Here is a 14,944-nt window from a genome sequence, read left to right on the forward strand (position 1 = left end):
AAAAACACAACAACAATTTAAAAGATGATATTACTTTTATGTATTTATTTGTCCATTTACCTATTTATGTATCCATTTATGTGCACTTTTATGACAAATTTTTTAATGACTTAACTTTGTTCTTATAATCAAAACAAATCAATAATTAGATCATAAATACCCATAAAACAGTTTTCTCACAAGTTTTTTAATGCTTTAAAGCTTGTCACACTTCAGTTAGACTCCATTATTATACTATAAAAGTATGATATGATATTATCTATGTGATATTTTTGGTTAATAAACAAAAAATATTAGTGTTGTTTGTAAAAATAAAAAATAAAAAATTCCAAATTAATGATAAAATTTATGAATTTTAATAATCAAAGTACTATATTTTAACATCAATTTTTAACTTTAAAAAAAAAATACCACTAAAATTGAGTATGTTAGACCTCTAATTTTTAGTAACTGGTTTTCTTCCGGTTCGTAATCGGATTTGAGGGTACTATTGGACTCATGAGAGTCTATCACGGATTTCGTTTTGATAATCTGAATTGTTCAATGTGTAGAACTTATCGAGTATTAATGCCTGAAAAAATACATTAATTAGATATCGATAGCTACGTGATTAAATCTGTTTTGTATAAAAAAAATTGACGGTGAAAAAATAAACGGTTAATAAAAATCTGATCTGATGAGATAACTATCGATATTCAATTAACTTAAATTTTTACAAATATATAATATCCAATAAATATTACACATCAAACAATTCAATTTATTAAAACGGAATCTATAATAGAACTCCCCCAGTCTAATAGTTCTCCCAGATCAAACCACGAAGAGAAAAAAAGTCCAGTCTAATTTTTAACTATCTAGTAATCGAGTATGTCAGACCTGTAAATTTTTTTCCCTGTGTAATTTGATTAGAAATATTAGGTAGATAATGTGCAATGGGAGTCCGAATGATTAAGCCTTTTATTTATATTATTTTATTATGCATTTGGAAGTATGTATTTGTTTGTGGGTGTAAGTTGTTTTCTTTTTTATTATTATTATTATATTTTATTAACATATTTTAATAAGTATATACGTGGATTAACTAAGGGTTGAGCTTAAGGCAGGTAGCTAACTAACTAGAGAGTAGAGTGGGCAAGAGTGCCGATTATTTGAAATATAACAGCCTCCACGACGCGAGTATTTGGTTCAATTTTGTGGCTGCGCTGTTTCTCGGAAGCTCGTTGAGTCCTCGTCCAGATTTTTTTGCATCAGCTTTTGTAAACTAAAGTGACGTATACTGGTAAAAGCTTGCGAGTAATGTCATGTAAATATTTATCTCTTAGAAAAGAAAATTTAAACATAAAATTTATGGCTGTATTAAATTAATATTTATTTATTTTGAAAAAAATAATTTAATTAATTTATTTTTAAATTTGTATATATTAAAATTGGGATATTTTTTTTAAGGTCCCTGATATTATGATTTTATAGTAGAAATGACATCAAATATTTTTATGATGTCTAAGGTCCCTCAACATCAATCCAGAGAAAATTGGTCAAGAGAAATTCTGGGACTTCCCTAAACTTCCCATTGTAAATTTCTCTGCCCTTTTTTTTTTTGAACATAAGAATTCTCCTATCTCAACTCACTTTCTTGCTTCTCAAAGGTGAGGAAGAAAGGCAACAGTACAATATTATATACATACTTTCCATTATCAAATCCTTGCTAAGGTTTCCTATGTCCTCAAACATTGATAGCCTGCTCTCAGCAACAAGTTACAAAATTCTCTGGTTTGGTTGGTCAAAATTTTCTTTGGGTTGTTGGACTAAATTTTCTCTGGGTTGAACCTAGAGAAATTTGAATTTTCTCTGGGTTGATGTGTATCTAAGAACCAGTTTGTGTGTATACTTTTAAAAAAAATCAAATTATTCATTTTATTTTTTCCTTTTGTTATTTATTTGTTTAGTTTATGATATGAAAATTTCCCTGATCTGTAACTCTTCTCAGCAATCTGGTTTTCATATTCCAAGTTTAGATGCAGTTTTGAAATTGGTGGAGGAGAAATATATTAAAACATATAGAATTAGTGAACCTAGTTTCTCTGTGGTGAAGCTGATGAAAGATGTCTGTGAATGCTTCTTGGCAGAAGGCACCAATTGTACTGATGATGGACAAGTAAGATCCACAAATTTAACATCATCTCTTGCTATATCTAAGAAATTAAATTCAGAGAAAATTGGTCCAGAGATATTTCTCTCAAGAGAAATTCTGGAAATTTCTCTAGACTTCGGAATTCTGGAAATTCAAATTTTTTTTGAAAATTCTGGAAACCCACATCAGTCTTCGGAAATGATTGTGCAGAAGATATTTGCAAGTCTGAATTCAGCTGCAACAACCGATTCTTGTAATAATAATCACAAAACTGCTCTGGGATTCCTAGACAAGTGTGAATGTGATATGCCCGGTAAAAGGGCGTAAGGTCAAACTTCAGAACAAAATCTTCATTAATTTCTTCAACATCTAAAGTATATGTAAAATCTTCAGACCCTGAATAACTTTGTTCCTCAATTTTCCTCTGATGAGCTAGCATGTCCTCATCCCTCTGACGCTGCAATGCAGCATATCCTATTGTTGTTTGTCCAATATCTTTTGCAGTGTTCCTAATGAGAACTAACCATTCATTAATGAAGCATGTGGCTCGTAAACCCTAGACGAAAGACAACAATGCAGGTGGGTGGGTTTATAGATCCATGAAATCAGGTTGAGAGATCTAGAAAGTACAGAGAAAAAAAAAAAAGGAAGAGAAAGAGATTGGGAGGTTCTGCTAGAGAGAGAAGAATCGGGCAATGAGGTTTTGAGGAAGAAGATCAAACCTAGTCAAATTTCTCTGATCTATGTTTAGGGACCTTAGACATCAAAAAATAATTTTGTGGATCTCTTTCATTACGAAAAGTGGGAGAGGGACCTTAAACCAATTTTCCCATTAAAATTTTGGATGAAATATTATAAACATCATATTTATCATTTATTATTATTTTTAAAACATAGTAAAACATATGGTGGCAATTATCAAATTAATTGATTTTTTTTTTGGGTGTAAATAATCTACACAAGAGTATATAAGATAATGAATAAATTAATCAAAGTGAGACCGTTTCACAAATTAAATAGTCTCAATTGATATTGTAAGATTGTATTTGGATTATAAATCTAAAAAAGAAAAAGAAAAAAAGGAGGGTGAACTGTAAGTTAAATGTAATTTTATTTTATTCACATTATGCCATTTTTATTTTTAAATTTTTTAATGCAAATACAATTTAAGCAGTTCAGTATAGTTGTTTTACAAGACTTGAAATCTTCTTGTAAAAAATATCTTAATAAATTTTATAAAATAAATTGAAATCAGTTTTCATATTATCATTGGTAAATTGGGAAAAAAAATAAAAATAAAATAGTAACAGTAGAGTAAATATTGCCCGGCCCACCAAATTCGGGTCGGGTACAACAACAGAATGGTCCTCAAGAACCCAAGCCCGAATTGAGCCATAAGTTTGGAAAAAAGCCCGGGGACTCGACCGACCAAAATAAGCTAAACCTGACTAACACGCTAAGGTGCGCCGGCTTTACAGACCCATCGGATTAAATCGGCGAGGCCTTCGTGGAACCCGCCAGCTTTGTCTTCTCTCTCTACACTCTCAGCCCACTAAAATTCAGCTCAAATGCATTCCAAATAAATCCCAAACGGAAATCAACTCCATATTGTAGTCTCCCACCCACCACCTCTCTCCTCCTCCTCAAATCCCTCTCATCTCCTCCGCCTCCAGCCCCCCTCCCTCTCTCTCTCTAAAACTTCCACTTTCTCTCTCCTCTCCTCCCACGTGTATTCACGGTTCCAAAAACACCACCACTACCCATTTCTCTCTCTCAATGACCGATTACCGGTTACCGACGATGAATCTCTGGACCGACGACAACGCTTCGATGATGGAGGCTTTTATGACTTCCGATCTGACGTCTTTTTGGCCTCCGCCGCCATCTTCCTCTGCCTCCACCTCGACGGTGGCGGCGAACCACCACCCACCACCACCGCCACCGCCACAACCACCATCGCCACCGCCGCAGATATTCAACCAGGAGAGCCTCCAGCAACGTCTCCATGCCCTGATCGAGGGGGCTCGAGAGAGCTGGACCTACGCGATCTTCTGGCAATCCTCCGTGGTCGATTACTCCGGCGGCTCCATGCTGGGTTGGGGCGACGGCTACTACAAAGGCGAAGAAGACAAAGGCAAGCGCAAGGCGGCGGCGCCGTCGTCCGTGGCGGAGCAACTGCACCGCAAAAAGGTTCTCCGGGAACTCAATTCCTTGATTTCCGGCGCCTCTCCCTCCGCCGACGACAGCGTCGATGAGGAAGTCACCGACACCGAGTGGTTCTTCCTCGTCTCCATGACTCAATCGTTCGTCAATGGAAGTGGACTCCCCGGCCAAGCCTTCTTCAATTCGTCTTCGATTTGGGTCGCCGGAGCTGAACGCCTTGCTGGTTCGGCCTGCGAGCGAGTCCGACAAGGTCAAGTGTTCGGATTACAGACCATGGTTTGTATTCCTTGCTCTAATGGCGTCGTCGAAGTGGGTTCTACGGAATTGATATTCCAGACCTCAGATCTGATGAATAAAGTCAGGTTTCTTTTCAATTTCAACAGTACTGAATTGGGTTCATGGTCGATTCCGGCAGAAAACGACCCGTCTGCGATGTATATAACCGATCCATCGTCGTCCGTGGTCGAACTCAGAGAGTCGACACCGATAATTCCTTCTCATAATCAACAGTACTCGAAGCAAAACGGTGTTGAAAACCCTAGTTCGAGTACTGTGACTGAAACCCCTAGTTCAATCCATGTTCACAATCACAGCTCTCACCATCAAAACCAGCCACCACACCAACTAACCCATGCCCAAACCCAGAGCTCCTTTACCAGGGAATTGAATTTCTCTGAATTTGGGTACGATGGAACTAGTGTTAGGAATGGGAATTCACAGTCCTGCAAGCCTGAATCGGGCGATATTTTGAATTTCGGTGAGAGCAAGAGGAGTTCATGTAGTGGAAATGGAAATCTGTTTTCCAATCATTCCCAATTTGGTGGTGTAGAGGAAAATAAGAAGAAGAGATCCCCAACTTCACGAGGTAGCAATGATGAAGGAATGCTTTCATTCACTTCTGGTGTGATTTTGCCCTCTTCAGGGATGGTGAAATCGAGCGGTTGTGGCGGAGATTCAGACCACTCTGACCTCGAAGCCTCGGTGGCTCGCGAGGTTGAGAGTAGCAGAGTGCCTGATCCAGAGAAAAGGCCTCGTAAACGAGGCAGAAAACCCGCAAATGGAAGAGAAGAGCCATTGAATCATGTGGAAGCAGAGAGGCAGAGGCGAGAGAAGCTCAACCAGAGGTTCTATGCACTTAGAGCTGTAGTCCCAAACGTGTCGAAAATGGACAAAGCTTCGCTTCTTGGTGACGCCATTTCTTACATCAACGAGCTCAAATCCAAGCTCCAAACTTCAGAGTCCGATAAAGAGGAGATGAGGAACCAAATTGAGTCCTTAAAAAGAGAATTGAGCTTGAAAGAATCCCGGTTTTCAGGTCCACCTCCGCCCGATCAAGATCTCAAAATGTCAAACAATGGAACAAAGTTGCAAGATATAGATATCGATGTGAAGATAATTGGTTGGGACGCGATGATTCGAATCCAGTGTAGTAAAAAGAACCACCCTGCAGCTAGGTTAATGTCAGCTTTAAAAGAGCTAGACCTCGATGTCCACCATGCCAGTGTCTCCGTGGTGAACGATTTGATGATCCAACAAGCCACGGTGAAGATGGGTAGTCGATTTTACACGCAAGAACAGCTTAGGATGGCCTTATCGTCCAAAATTGGCGATTCACGGTAGGTATTGTCGGATGAATGGAGCTCAAGGAGAGAGCTTATCATAGGACCGGAGTTAAATTTGTGGATTGTGCCATGGCTCTGGGACATTTTAAGGCTCCCGGTAGGTAGCGAGCTCTGTAACATAATTGGTTTCATATTAGTCTACATTAGCTTTATTTGAGGATTTTTGATGTGAAAAAAGCTGGATGAGTCTGGTTTTTTTCTTGTTATTTTTGTGTTGGATCTTTGTCTAGTTTCAATCGTTGTATATAAACCTAAAAAGTCCATGAATTTTCAGGCTGTTTGTTCATGTCAACTAGTCTGTTTTTGTGTTTGTAAGATCCGCATGACTCTATTTCTCTCTTTAGATTCAGATTGGCTAAAAAACCCAGTTGAGCAGTGACTTGAAATATGCATGTTTTGTGTTACAGGCTGTGCTGTCTCTCTGAGCTTGGTTTGGTCATTCTCACACCTTTGAGTGTTTGAATTAGAGTCCTATGCCTGTGTTTGGCAAGGGCTTTTTTAGGTTTTTTTGGCTATTTTAGCCACAAAAAACAAAATAGGCTATTTTAGCCATAACAAACAAAACATCACATCCAACCTATAATCATTACATTCTTCTCTCACAAAAAAAGGTCAAAAAAGTCAAAAAGCCAAAAAGTCCTTCCCAAATCAAGCTTTTTAGCCTAGGCTAAAATAGCCAAAAAAGTCAAAAAGTCAAAAAGCCAACCCACTTCCCAAACGGAGGCTATATAGTATATTATTTTGATGATATCGGGCTATTTTGGGAACTTGGCTAAAAGTCACTTTTTTTGGTTAGTAGTAAAAGCTAAAAGTTGGCTTTTTTGGCTTTTTTTTCATTTGGCAAGTTGGTTTTTAGCCAACGGTGAAATTACAATTTTACCCCTCATGGGTCACAATGTGTTACATAGGTTCAATTGTAAATATTTTAAATAAATGGGGGTAGTTTAGTCATTTTATTATGATTTGACATCATAAACAAATATTAATTAAAAAAGTCAAAAGTCACTTTTTATCAACTTCTCAGTCTAAAAAAGCCAAAAACTTGATTAAAAGCCAAAAAATCACTTTTTACCATCTTCCCAAATCAACCCATCATCAGTTGGGTTGAAATTGTGAATTTTATGTACTTTATTGCTGTGGCCTGTTTGGTTTGTGCTTTATTGTCACATGGTGCAGCCAGGTTAATGATATTTTGTCGCACTCATTTTAGTGGTTCACGAAATTAGCCTAATTGGTACAATTTATAGGGCTTTGTATGCCATTTTTTTTTTTTAATAATTTTGAAAGTCTGTCAGCTTGGTTGTTTGGTATGAAACAAAAATAATTTAAATATGTTAAAAAAAATTAATTATGGAAAGTTAGATGAGATACTTTTATGCATTTTGTTTATCAATTTTTAATTTGAGAAAATTACACCCAAAGAGACTCTTTATTTGCTTGGGATCACTGGCATAAAATTATCTGTTTTTAAATTTCTGTTCTTCTATTTTAATATATTAATGATCGTTAGTATATATTATGAAAATTTTATAATTAAAAAAAATCTTACGTGAGTTTATGATTATATTCTCACATAATTTTTTGACTAAAAATGCATAGAAATTCAGAATATTGTTTCTAAATCTCTTTATTACCTGTTTCAATGTTCTTACATTCTTTACATCATATCTTAAAATTCTACCAACAAGGGTTGGTTTAGATGGAAAGGTTTGTTCCCTTGGCCCATTTGGCTTAAGTTTGAGTCTTGCTGTTGGTAGTTCTTTGTTGATGGGGGATATTGTGTAACGCTTTCCTTGGCTCTAGAATGGGGTAACCTCCCCTCCTCCTAAACTTTTCTTAAATAAAAAAAAAAAAATCTTAAAATTCGCGTTTCAAAATTCATTGACACAAAAAAAGTTTAAAGTAGATTTTCAAGAAACCTTTATGGGAGTGGATACAAAGCTTTTTAACCCATTTGGATGGGTGGAGATGTCACCATCTTTTATTGTCTCTATATATGGTGAAACCATGGGATAAGTGTGAACAAAAGCGTGTATTCTGAAAACAAGCCAACATGTTTTATTCATTTCTTTCTTTAGCCCTCGTGACCTAATATTTTTTCTTTTGGGCCACTTGATGTGATAGAGGGTGCAAAAAGAGGTCTCTCTCTCTTGAAATCTAGACCACACATCCATGCAATCCCCTTAATGCAAACTTGGAACTAATTTTGTCCTAGTGGCCCTACCATTGAAACATTTTGGAAAGTCATAAATTATTTTGATAAAAATAAATACTAAAATAATATTTTTGAATTTTTATATCCGCCCCAGAAAAACATAAAAACTATATAAATATGATGAGTGTTTATAATTTATTTTTTTCCCCACTAAATTAATTTTTACTTTTTAAAATATTTTTTCAAAAATAAATTCTGAAAATTAAATGAAATAAATATGAATTTTGACTATATTCACATTGGAAAAGTATAACAACCTACATGCATGTCCATATGTATACATACTAGTGGTTGCCCCCCGCGCACGATGTGTGTGCGTGTTAAATAAATAAAAATAAATAAAATATTTAACATATATTAATTGTAATCTCAAGAAATTTGTGGTCTCGAGTTCAAGTCTTGGCTCATTATCTTCTCTAGGTGTTTTTTTTTTTTTTTTTTGGATAGATCATTGGACACTTGGCATGAGGAGAGACAAAGCTTCAAGAAATCAATCTAAGTGCTCACATATATATAATATAGATATAGATAGATAGATAGATTAATGATAGTAGATATGCTATTCTTGTGTAATTTTATATCTAAAAAAGTCAAAAAGTTACTATCTTATTTAAGTCACATCACCTCTCTACCACATCACTTCAAACCCAACTCATATCCAAACCATATTTCATAAAATTCATATTTCATAAAAAGTCAAAAAGTGCACTTATTTAGATCATTTCAAACCACCCCTAAATGTTTAGATGGTTTGAATAAAAAATATGAGATGGTTCTAAGGGCCCGTTTGTTTTGGGTTAAGTACATGGGAGGGGATTAAGATGGTGGAGGTGTTATTTAATGTTGCGTTTGTTTGTAGAGTTGGGAAGGAGATTAGGATGGTGGAGGTGATATAGATGGAGGTTGGAGAGATGGTATTAGAAAAATAGTGAGGGGATTAGAAATTTTTTTATTTATTTTTATTTGTTATATATTGAGAATTTTTTTATAAATATTAATGTTTAATTTTTTATATTTTTTATTTGTTTTATTATTTTATATAAAAATAATTTAACAATTCCTACACTAACAACTATCATCAAAATAAATACAATTTTACTTAATCCCCTCACTATTAATCTCCTTACTATGAATCCCCTCCATTCTACCTCTGAAAACAAACGGGGCCTAAAATTTGATTAGCAGTTATTGTTTTTCCATTTAGTTATTTTATAGGTATTTTTAGAAATCAAGATTGTAAGGAAACTTTTAAAAAATATGAGTTGTATATTTTACATAATATAATCGACAAGAAAGTTCGGATAAATAACTGGTGTAATATGAAAATCAACAAGTTGAGTTAAGGTTAGAGTTCAAATTAGGGAGAAGTGTATCATAGACAGACGGGATATAATAGACACTATTCTATTACTTTAAAATTGGGAAAAATTGGTCTAGGGTTCCTCTCCTACTTTTCGTAATGGAAGAAATTTACAAAATTATTTTTTGATGTCTAAGGTCCCTAAACATATATCAGAGAAATTTGACTCTTTGTCTCTACTCTACTCTACTCTACTCTCTCTCTCTCTCTCTCTCTTCTCCTCTTATCCACTGTCTTCCAGATCCAAGGCAACAAGCTCTGCTCATCCACCCTCCTTTCCACCCTCCTCTACGACCTCTTCCTCAACAAGCTCTGCTCTGGTCCTGTTGCCAGTGCTACGTATTCTGGTCTGCATTAACCGAAATACATCATCGCCCTTCCGACACTCTCTCTTCCGTTGCCGACACCATTTATGCCGGTCTCGTCTCCGCCGATCAGATTAAGGATGCCAATTCCATCTCCGACCCTTCTCTGCTCGATATCGATCAGACCTTTGTTGTTCCTCTTCCTTGTACTTGTTTCAATGGGACTGATAATTCATTGCCCGCCATTTATGTCTTTTGTTGTTCAATCCCTGGATATTATGGCTGGGATTGCCTCCAGGTATTCCACTACTATTACTGATCTTATGACTGTCAATTTGTTAGGGAGTGTAGCTATTGATGCTGGTGACATTCTCGCTATTCCATTATCTAGTAATTCACTTTCATCTTTTTATTACACCATTACTTTATTTTTTGAGATTTTGGATGTAAATGAAAAAACATAGTAGGAGTAGAGAGAGTTAAAGCACATTATGAAAACACATACGATAAATTCCAAAGTCAGAGAAATTTGGTTAAAACACATTCTGAAGTTAGAGAAATTCAAAATTTCTCTGGGTTGAGAATTTCTCTGGTAATTTAGCTCACAGAATATCTATTTCGATTATTTTTTTTTCATTTGAATTGAATTTTCTCTGGGTTGAGAATTTTCTCTGGGTTGAAAATTTCTCTGGAGAAAATTCATGACCTTAGATCACACTTTGGGGTTATTCCACAAGATCCAACTCTCTTTTGTGGGTCTGTGAGATTTAATCTAGACCCCTTATCAGAACACACTGATCAGGAAATATGGGAGGTAAGGTTTCTAGATCTAACTAGAGCTAAAAGACCAAATTTTGACTGCTCTACTAACACCAAAAAAAAAAAGAAAAAAAAAAGGGTCATAAAACTACTATTCTAAGTGGTTATACACGTTCTTGAATTGTTATACTAATTAGCTGTGGATCAAAAATACTAATCACTAATTGTGCAGTGTAAATGGCATGCAAAAATTAGAAAAGAGCCAAAGAAATTTGTGCAGTGAGAGAATTACTCACTCGACTTCATTTCCATGATTGCTTTGTCAATGTAATAATACCCTTTCTTCCTGTTCTATGCATTTGTCTTTGTGTGTTGCAAACATTTTTTTTTATGGTCATAAGAAGCTCAAATTTATGTAACTTATATATACGTCAATTCATGTATGACTAACTAACTGTCTTTGCATGCAGGGCTGCGATGGGTCCATTTTGCTAGACAATGCAGATGGAATAGAGAGTGAGAAAAATGCAACTATTAATTTGTCAATTAATGGATTTGCTGTTGTTGATGACATCAAGACTGCATTGGAGAATGTTTGTCCAGGTGTTGTCTCCTGTGCTGACATTTTGAAATAGCATGCATGCTTGGGAGCCATCTTTATGTACGAGCGTTCGAGGCTCATTTTCAAGTTAAATTACCCATTGAAGGTAATGCAATATTTGCTTTAGCACACTTCCGAAAAATAAAGATGCCCCGCAATTAAAGTTAAGCTTTGTAACTTGCTGCCGAGAGCAGGCTATCAATGTTTGAGGACATTGGAAACCTTAGCAGGGATTTGATAATGGAAAGTATGTATATAATATTATACTGTTGCCTTTCTTCCTCACCTTTGAGAAGCAAGGAAGTGAGTTGAGATAGGAGAATTCTTATGTTCAAAAAAAAAAAAAAGGGCAGAAAAATTTACAGTGGGAAGTTTAGGGAAATCCAGAGAAATTCTGGCCCAGAATTTCTCTAGACCAATTTTCTCTGACTTGAATTTTCTCTGAACCAATTTTCTCTGGATTGATGTTGAGGGACCTTGGACATCATGAAAATATTTGATGTTCTTGATACTATAAAATCATAATATCAGGGACCTTAAAAAAAATACCCCTTAAAATTATCCTTTCTTTCATTGGGTATCTTTTTTTTTTTTTTTGAAAATGACAACTCATAAATTTTTTGTTTCATAAACCCATCTAAAGGTCCATACGTGATGAAGGATACAAAAATATTTTTTTGTTGAATTTATTTTGAAACAATCTTACCCTTCCATAGGTAAGAGATTTGAGTGAATGCCACAAGAACGCACTAGTCAAATGGAAGATGTTCATAAATCATTGATGGAGATAAATACACATTTTCGATACATATGTTTCTTGGCACTTTTGTATTTACCGAATTCAATTTACGTGAAGAAGAGCAAGTTCAGTGTTAAAATTCAATCTCTCTCTCTCTCAAATCGCCCTGACTCTGAATCACTTTCTTAATAGACTAAAATTGAAATTGGTTGAAATGTGTGAGAGAAAAAGAAGAAGAAAAAAAAACACTGCTAATAGTATTGATCAATTTCAGAGATTCATTCTATCGCTATCCAAGTTTGTGGAGTTTTTTTCAAATATGTTGAATTTGTTACGAGTGTTTTTTTTGATAAATTTGTTGATTATTGATTGTTGTTTGTAGAGTTTCCTTCAGATATGATGAATTGTTGTTGATTTTGTAGCGAAGGAACTCGTAGGCTTTGTTTGGTAGAGTTTTTAAACGTTAGTTATAGGCTTTAATTTGCACTCCATATTTGTTTACGGTTTTTAAAATTTAATTTCACACTCACTTTTGAAAACTCTATCCAAGGCAGGAAAATTTTGGCTAACCAGTCGTCCGGCCGGTCGACCGGAATAGTGCATAATTTTTTTTTGACACATGATAATTTTTTTATATTTAATAAAAAATATTATCCGAATTTTTAATTTTTTTTTTATAAGTTCTGAATAGAATTTTGAGTTGTGTGTGGTTATGAATTGTAAATTTTTATATCAAATATCATATGTCACATCAAAATTTTTTCATTTAATTCAAAACTCTTTTCAAAACTCATTCACCAAATAAATTTTCTACACTCAAATCATAATTCCAAAACTCACAAACTCAAAATATAACTCTATTCTCAAATCATATTATGTTCACACTCCGTTTTTGGGTAAAATACAAATACACTCTCTGAGATTTAATTAAAATACGAATCGCCCCTGTGGTTTTGAAAATTACATTCCACCCCTTGAGATTTCTAATTTCATAACAAATTGTCCCTTTTATTAATAAATTATCAAGTTAATTAACAGTTTTTAATAATGTTAAAAATATGTTTCAATTAATAACTTAGGTAATTTTATTATTGAATAGGAGAGCAATTATGAATTTTATTTTTTTAGTTAATTCTGTTAAATAAAAAATTCAAATAAGGAGATATTTATAATTTTGCAAACCACAATGGACAATCTATATTTTAAGCAAATCTCAGGAGGTGTATTTGTAATTTACCTTTTATTTTTTTGTTACTAATGCATTGTTCAAGAAAATAGTAAAGTGTTACTCTGGTAATTAGTAATATGTTACTGTGAAACACAATAATATGTTATTGTTTACGTCAATTTCGACGATAATTTTTTTTTTGTTAATAAAAAAGTTCATACCCAATATGAATTTTGTTTGATATATTTTGATGAGAGAATTCTAAAAATACAACTTGTTTAGTTTTGGTTTTCAAAAAATTATACTTTTTTATTTTCCGTATTTTAATGTTTTCAATGAATTTTTTAATATATTTTAAGTAATTTTTTTTTTTAATTTTTAGACACACCTAACATAAATACACTTAAAAAGTATAATATTTGTAAAAAAAACTTTAAACAATACACTAAATACCAAAAAATAAAAAAAATACAAATATTCAATACATTTTTTGCATTTTTACTATTTAGATACATTTAAGTAAGGTGTATCTATAAAAGTAAAAAATTGCTTAAAATTTAAAAAATATTCACTAAAAACAAAAAAAAAACACGAAAAACAAAATATCCAATTTTCAGAAAACTAAATTCAGAAAACTGATAATTTTATTAAAAATCAATATTTGGATAAAAAGTTATATTATTTTAAAGTTTAAAATATTAAATTATTCACGAAAGATATTTTAGTAATAGTGATATTTGCTGAATTTTTCTAGAAAAAACTTTTTGAATTTATCGTTAATGCATTAAAGTTTTATTATAAGTGGGTTTTGACCAAATTTTCCTAAACTAATATATGTTTAAAACTAGTGAATTATGGCCTCTTTTGGTAAGATAGTAAAAAGTCATTTTTTGATTTTTAATCTATTTTGAGTCAAATTAGCTTGCTTGTTTTTGTTTTTTCAAAAACACTTTTTAAAAAATTTTACTTTCTTGTTTTTGGTTTTTTTTAATTGATTTTTTTTAATATTTTAAGTAATTTTTTAAATTTTTATTCACACCTAACATAAATACATATAAAAAGTATAATTTTTGTGAAAAAAAACTTTTAAAAATTCACTAAATACCAAAAATATAAAAAATGAGAATTCAATATATTTTTCGTATTTTTATAAATATATTAATTTTTTAAAATATTTTTTCACAATTTTTTTTACTTTTTAGATACATATAAGTAAGGTGCATTTAAAAAAGTAAAAAAAATATTTAAAATTTTAAAAATATTCACTAAAAATAAAAAAAAAAACACGAAAAACAAAAAATTTAATTTTCAAAAAATATAATCCAAAAAATTAAAACTAAACACACACTTTATCTCTCTATGTTTTATACATTTTTTCAATAAAAAAATAAAAAAATTAACTTTTAAGCAACTTTCTAAAACAACCCATATCTCTAGCTACTATAATTTTAACATAAATTACGTATTCTAATTGAACTTTTTTTTATCACCCCCCGTTCAACTTTCCGCTCATTTTTTCTGAAGAAAAAGCGAGGGCTTTCTACCTTAAAACTTTTTCTTTTGTGATTACTAGGCTTTTTTTTTTCATTTCTTTCTTTTTCTCTCCATATAATTAAGGATGTGAATTTGATTTTGCTGATCGACGCATGCCTTATGAACGACTGGAGGAGACTTGTTTCTCTTAATATAGTAATGATGATTATCCTCCAATTCATGGGCAAAAAAATACTATCAAAGTTTAATGGAAAACAACGGGACCTCCAGCACCCTCAATTTTTTTTCATTGGTCAAAGTATATATATATATTTTTAATCACCCATAGTTACATGGGGGTGGGGGTCATTGGGGTCATGGGGGCTGAGGGTCTGCCGCATTTTT

At 33.1% G+C, this 14,944-nt stretch overlaps 1 protein-coding gene across 1 annotated transcript; it reads left to right on the top strand.

The window, feature by feature from the left end:
- Positions 1–3,537: 3,537 nt before the first annotated feature.
- Positions 3,538–6,211, top strand: LOC114266177 (transcription factor MYC2). Its single transcript, XM_028207058.2, has one exon. It carries the CDS (start codon positions 3,911–3,913, stop codon positions 5,915–5,917), a length of 2,007 nt encoding a protein of 668 aa, XP_028062859.2. The 5' UTR covers positions 3,538–3,910; the 3' UTR covers positions 5,918–6,211.
- Positions 6,212–14,944: the final 8,733 nt, after the last annotated feature.

Source organism: Camellia sinensis, chromosome 11 (assembly GCF_055761805.1).
Source record: "Camellia sinensis isolate YWXY chromosome 11, ASM5576180v1, whole genome shotgun sequence".
Taxonomy (NCBI): Eukaryota; Viridiplantae; Streptophyta; class Magnoliopsida; order Ericales; family Theaceae; genus Camellia; species Camellia sinensis.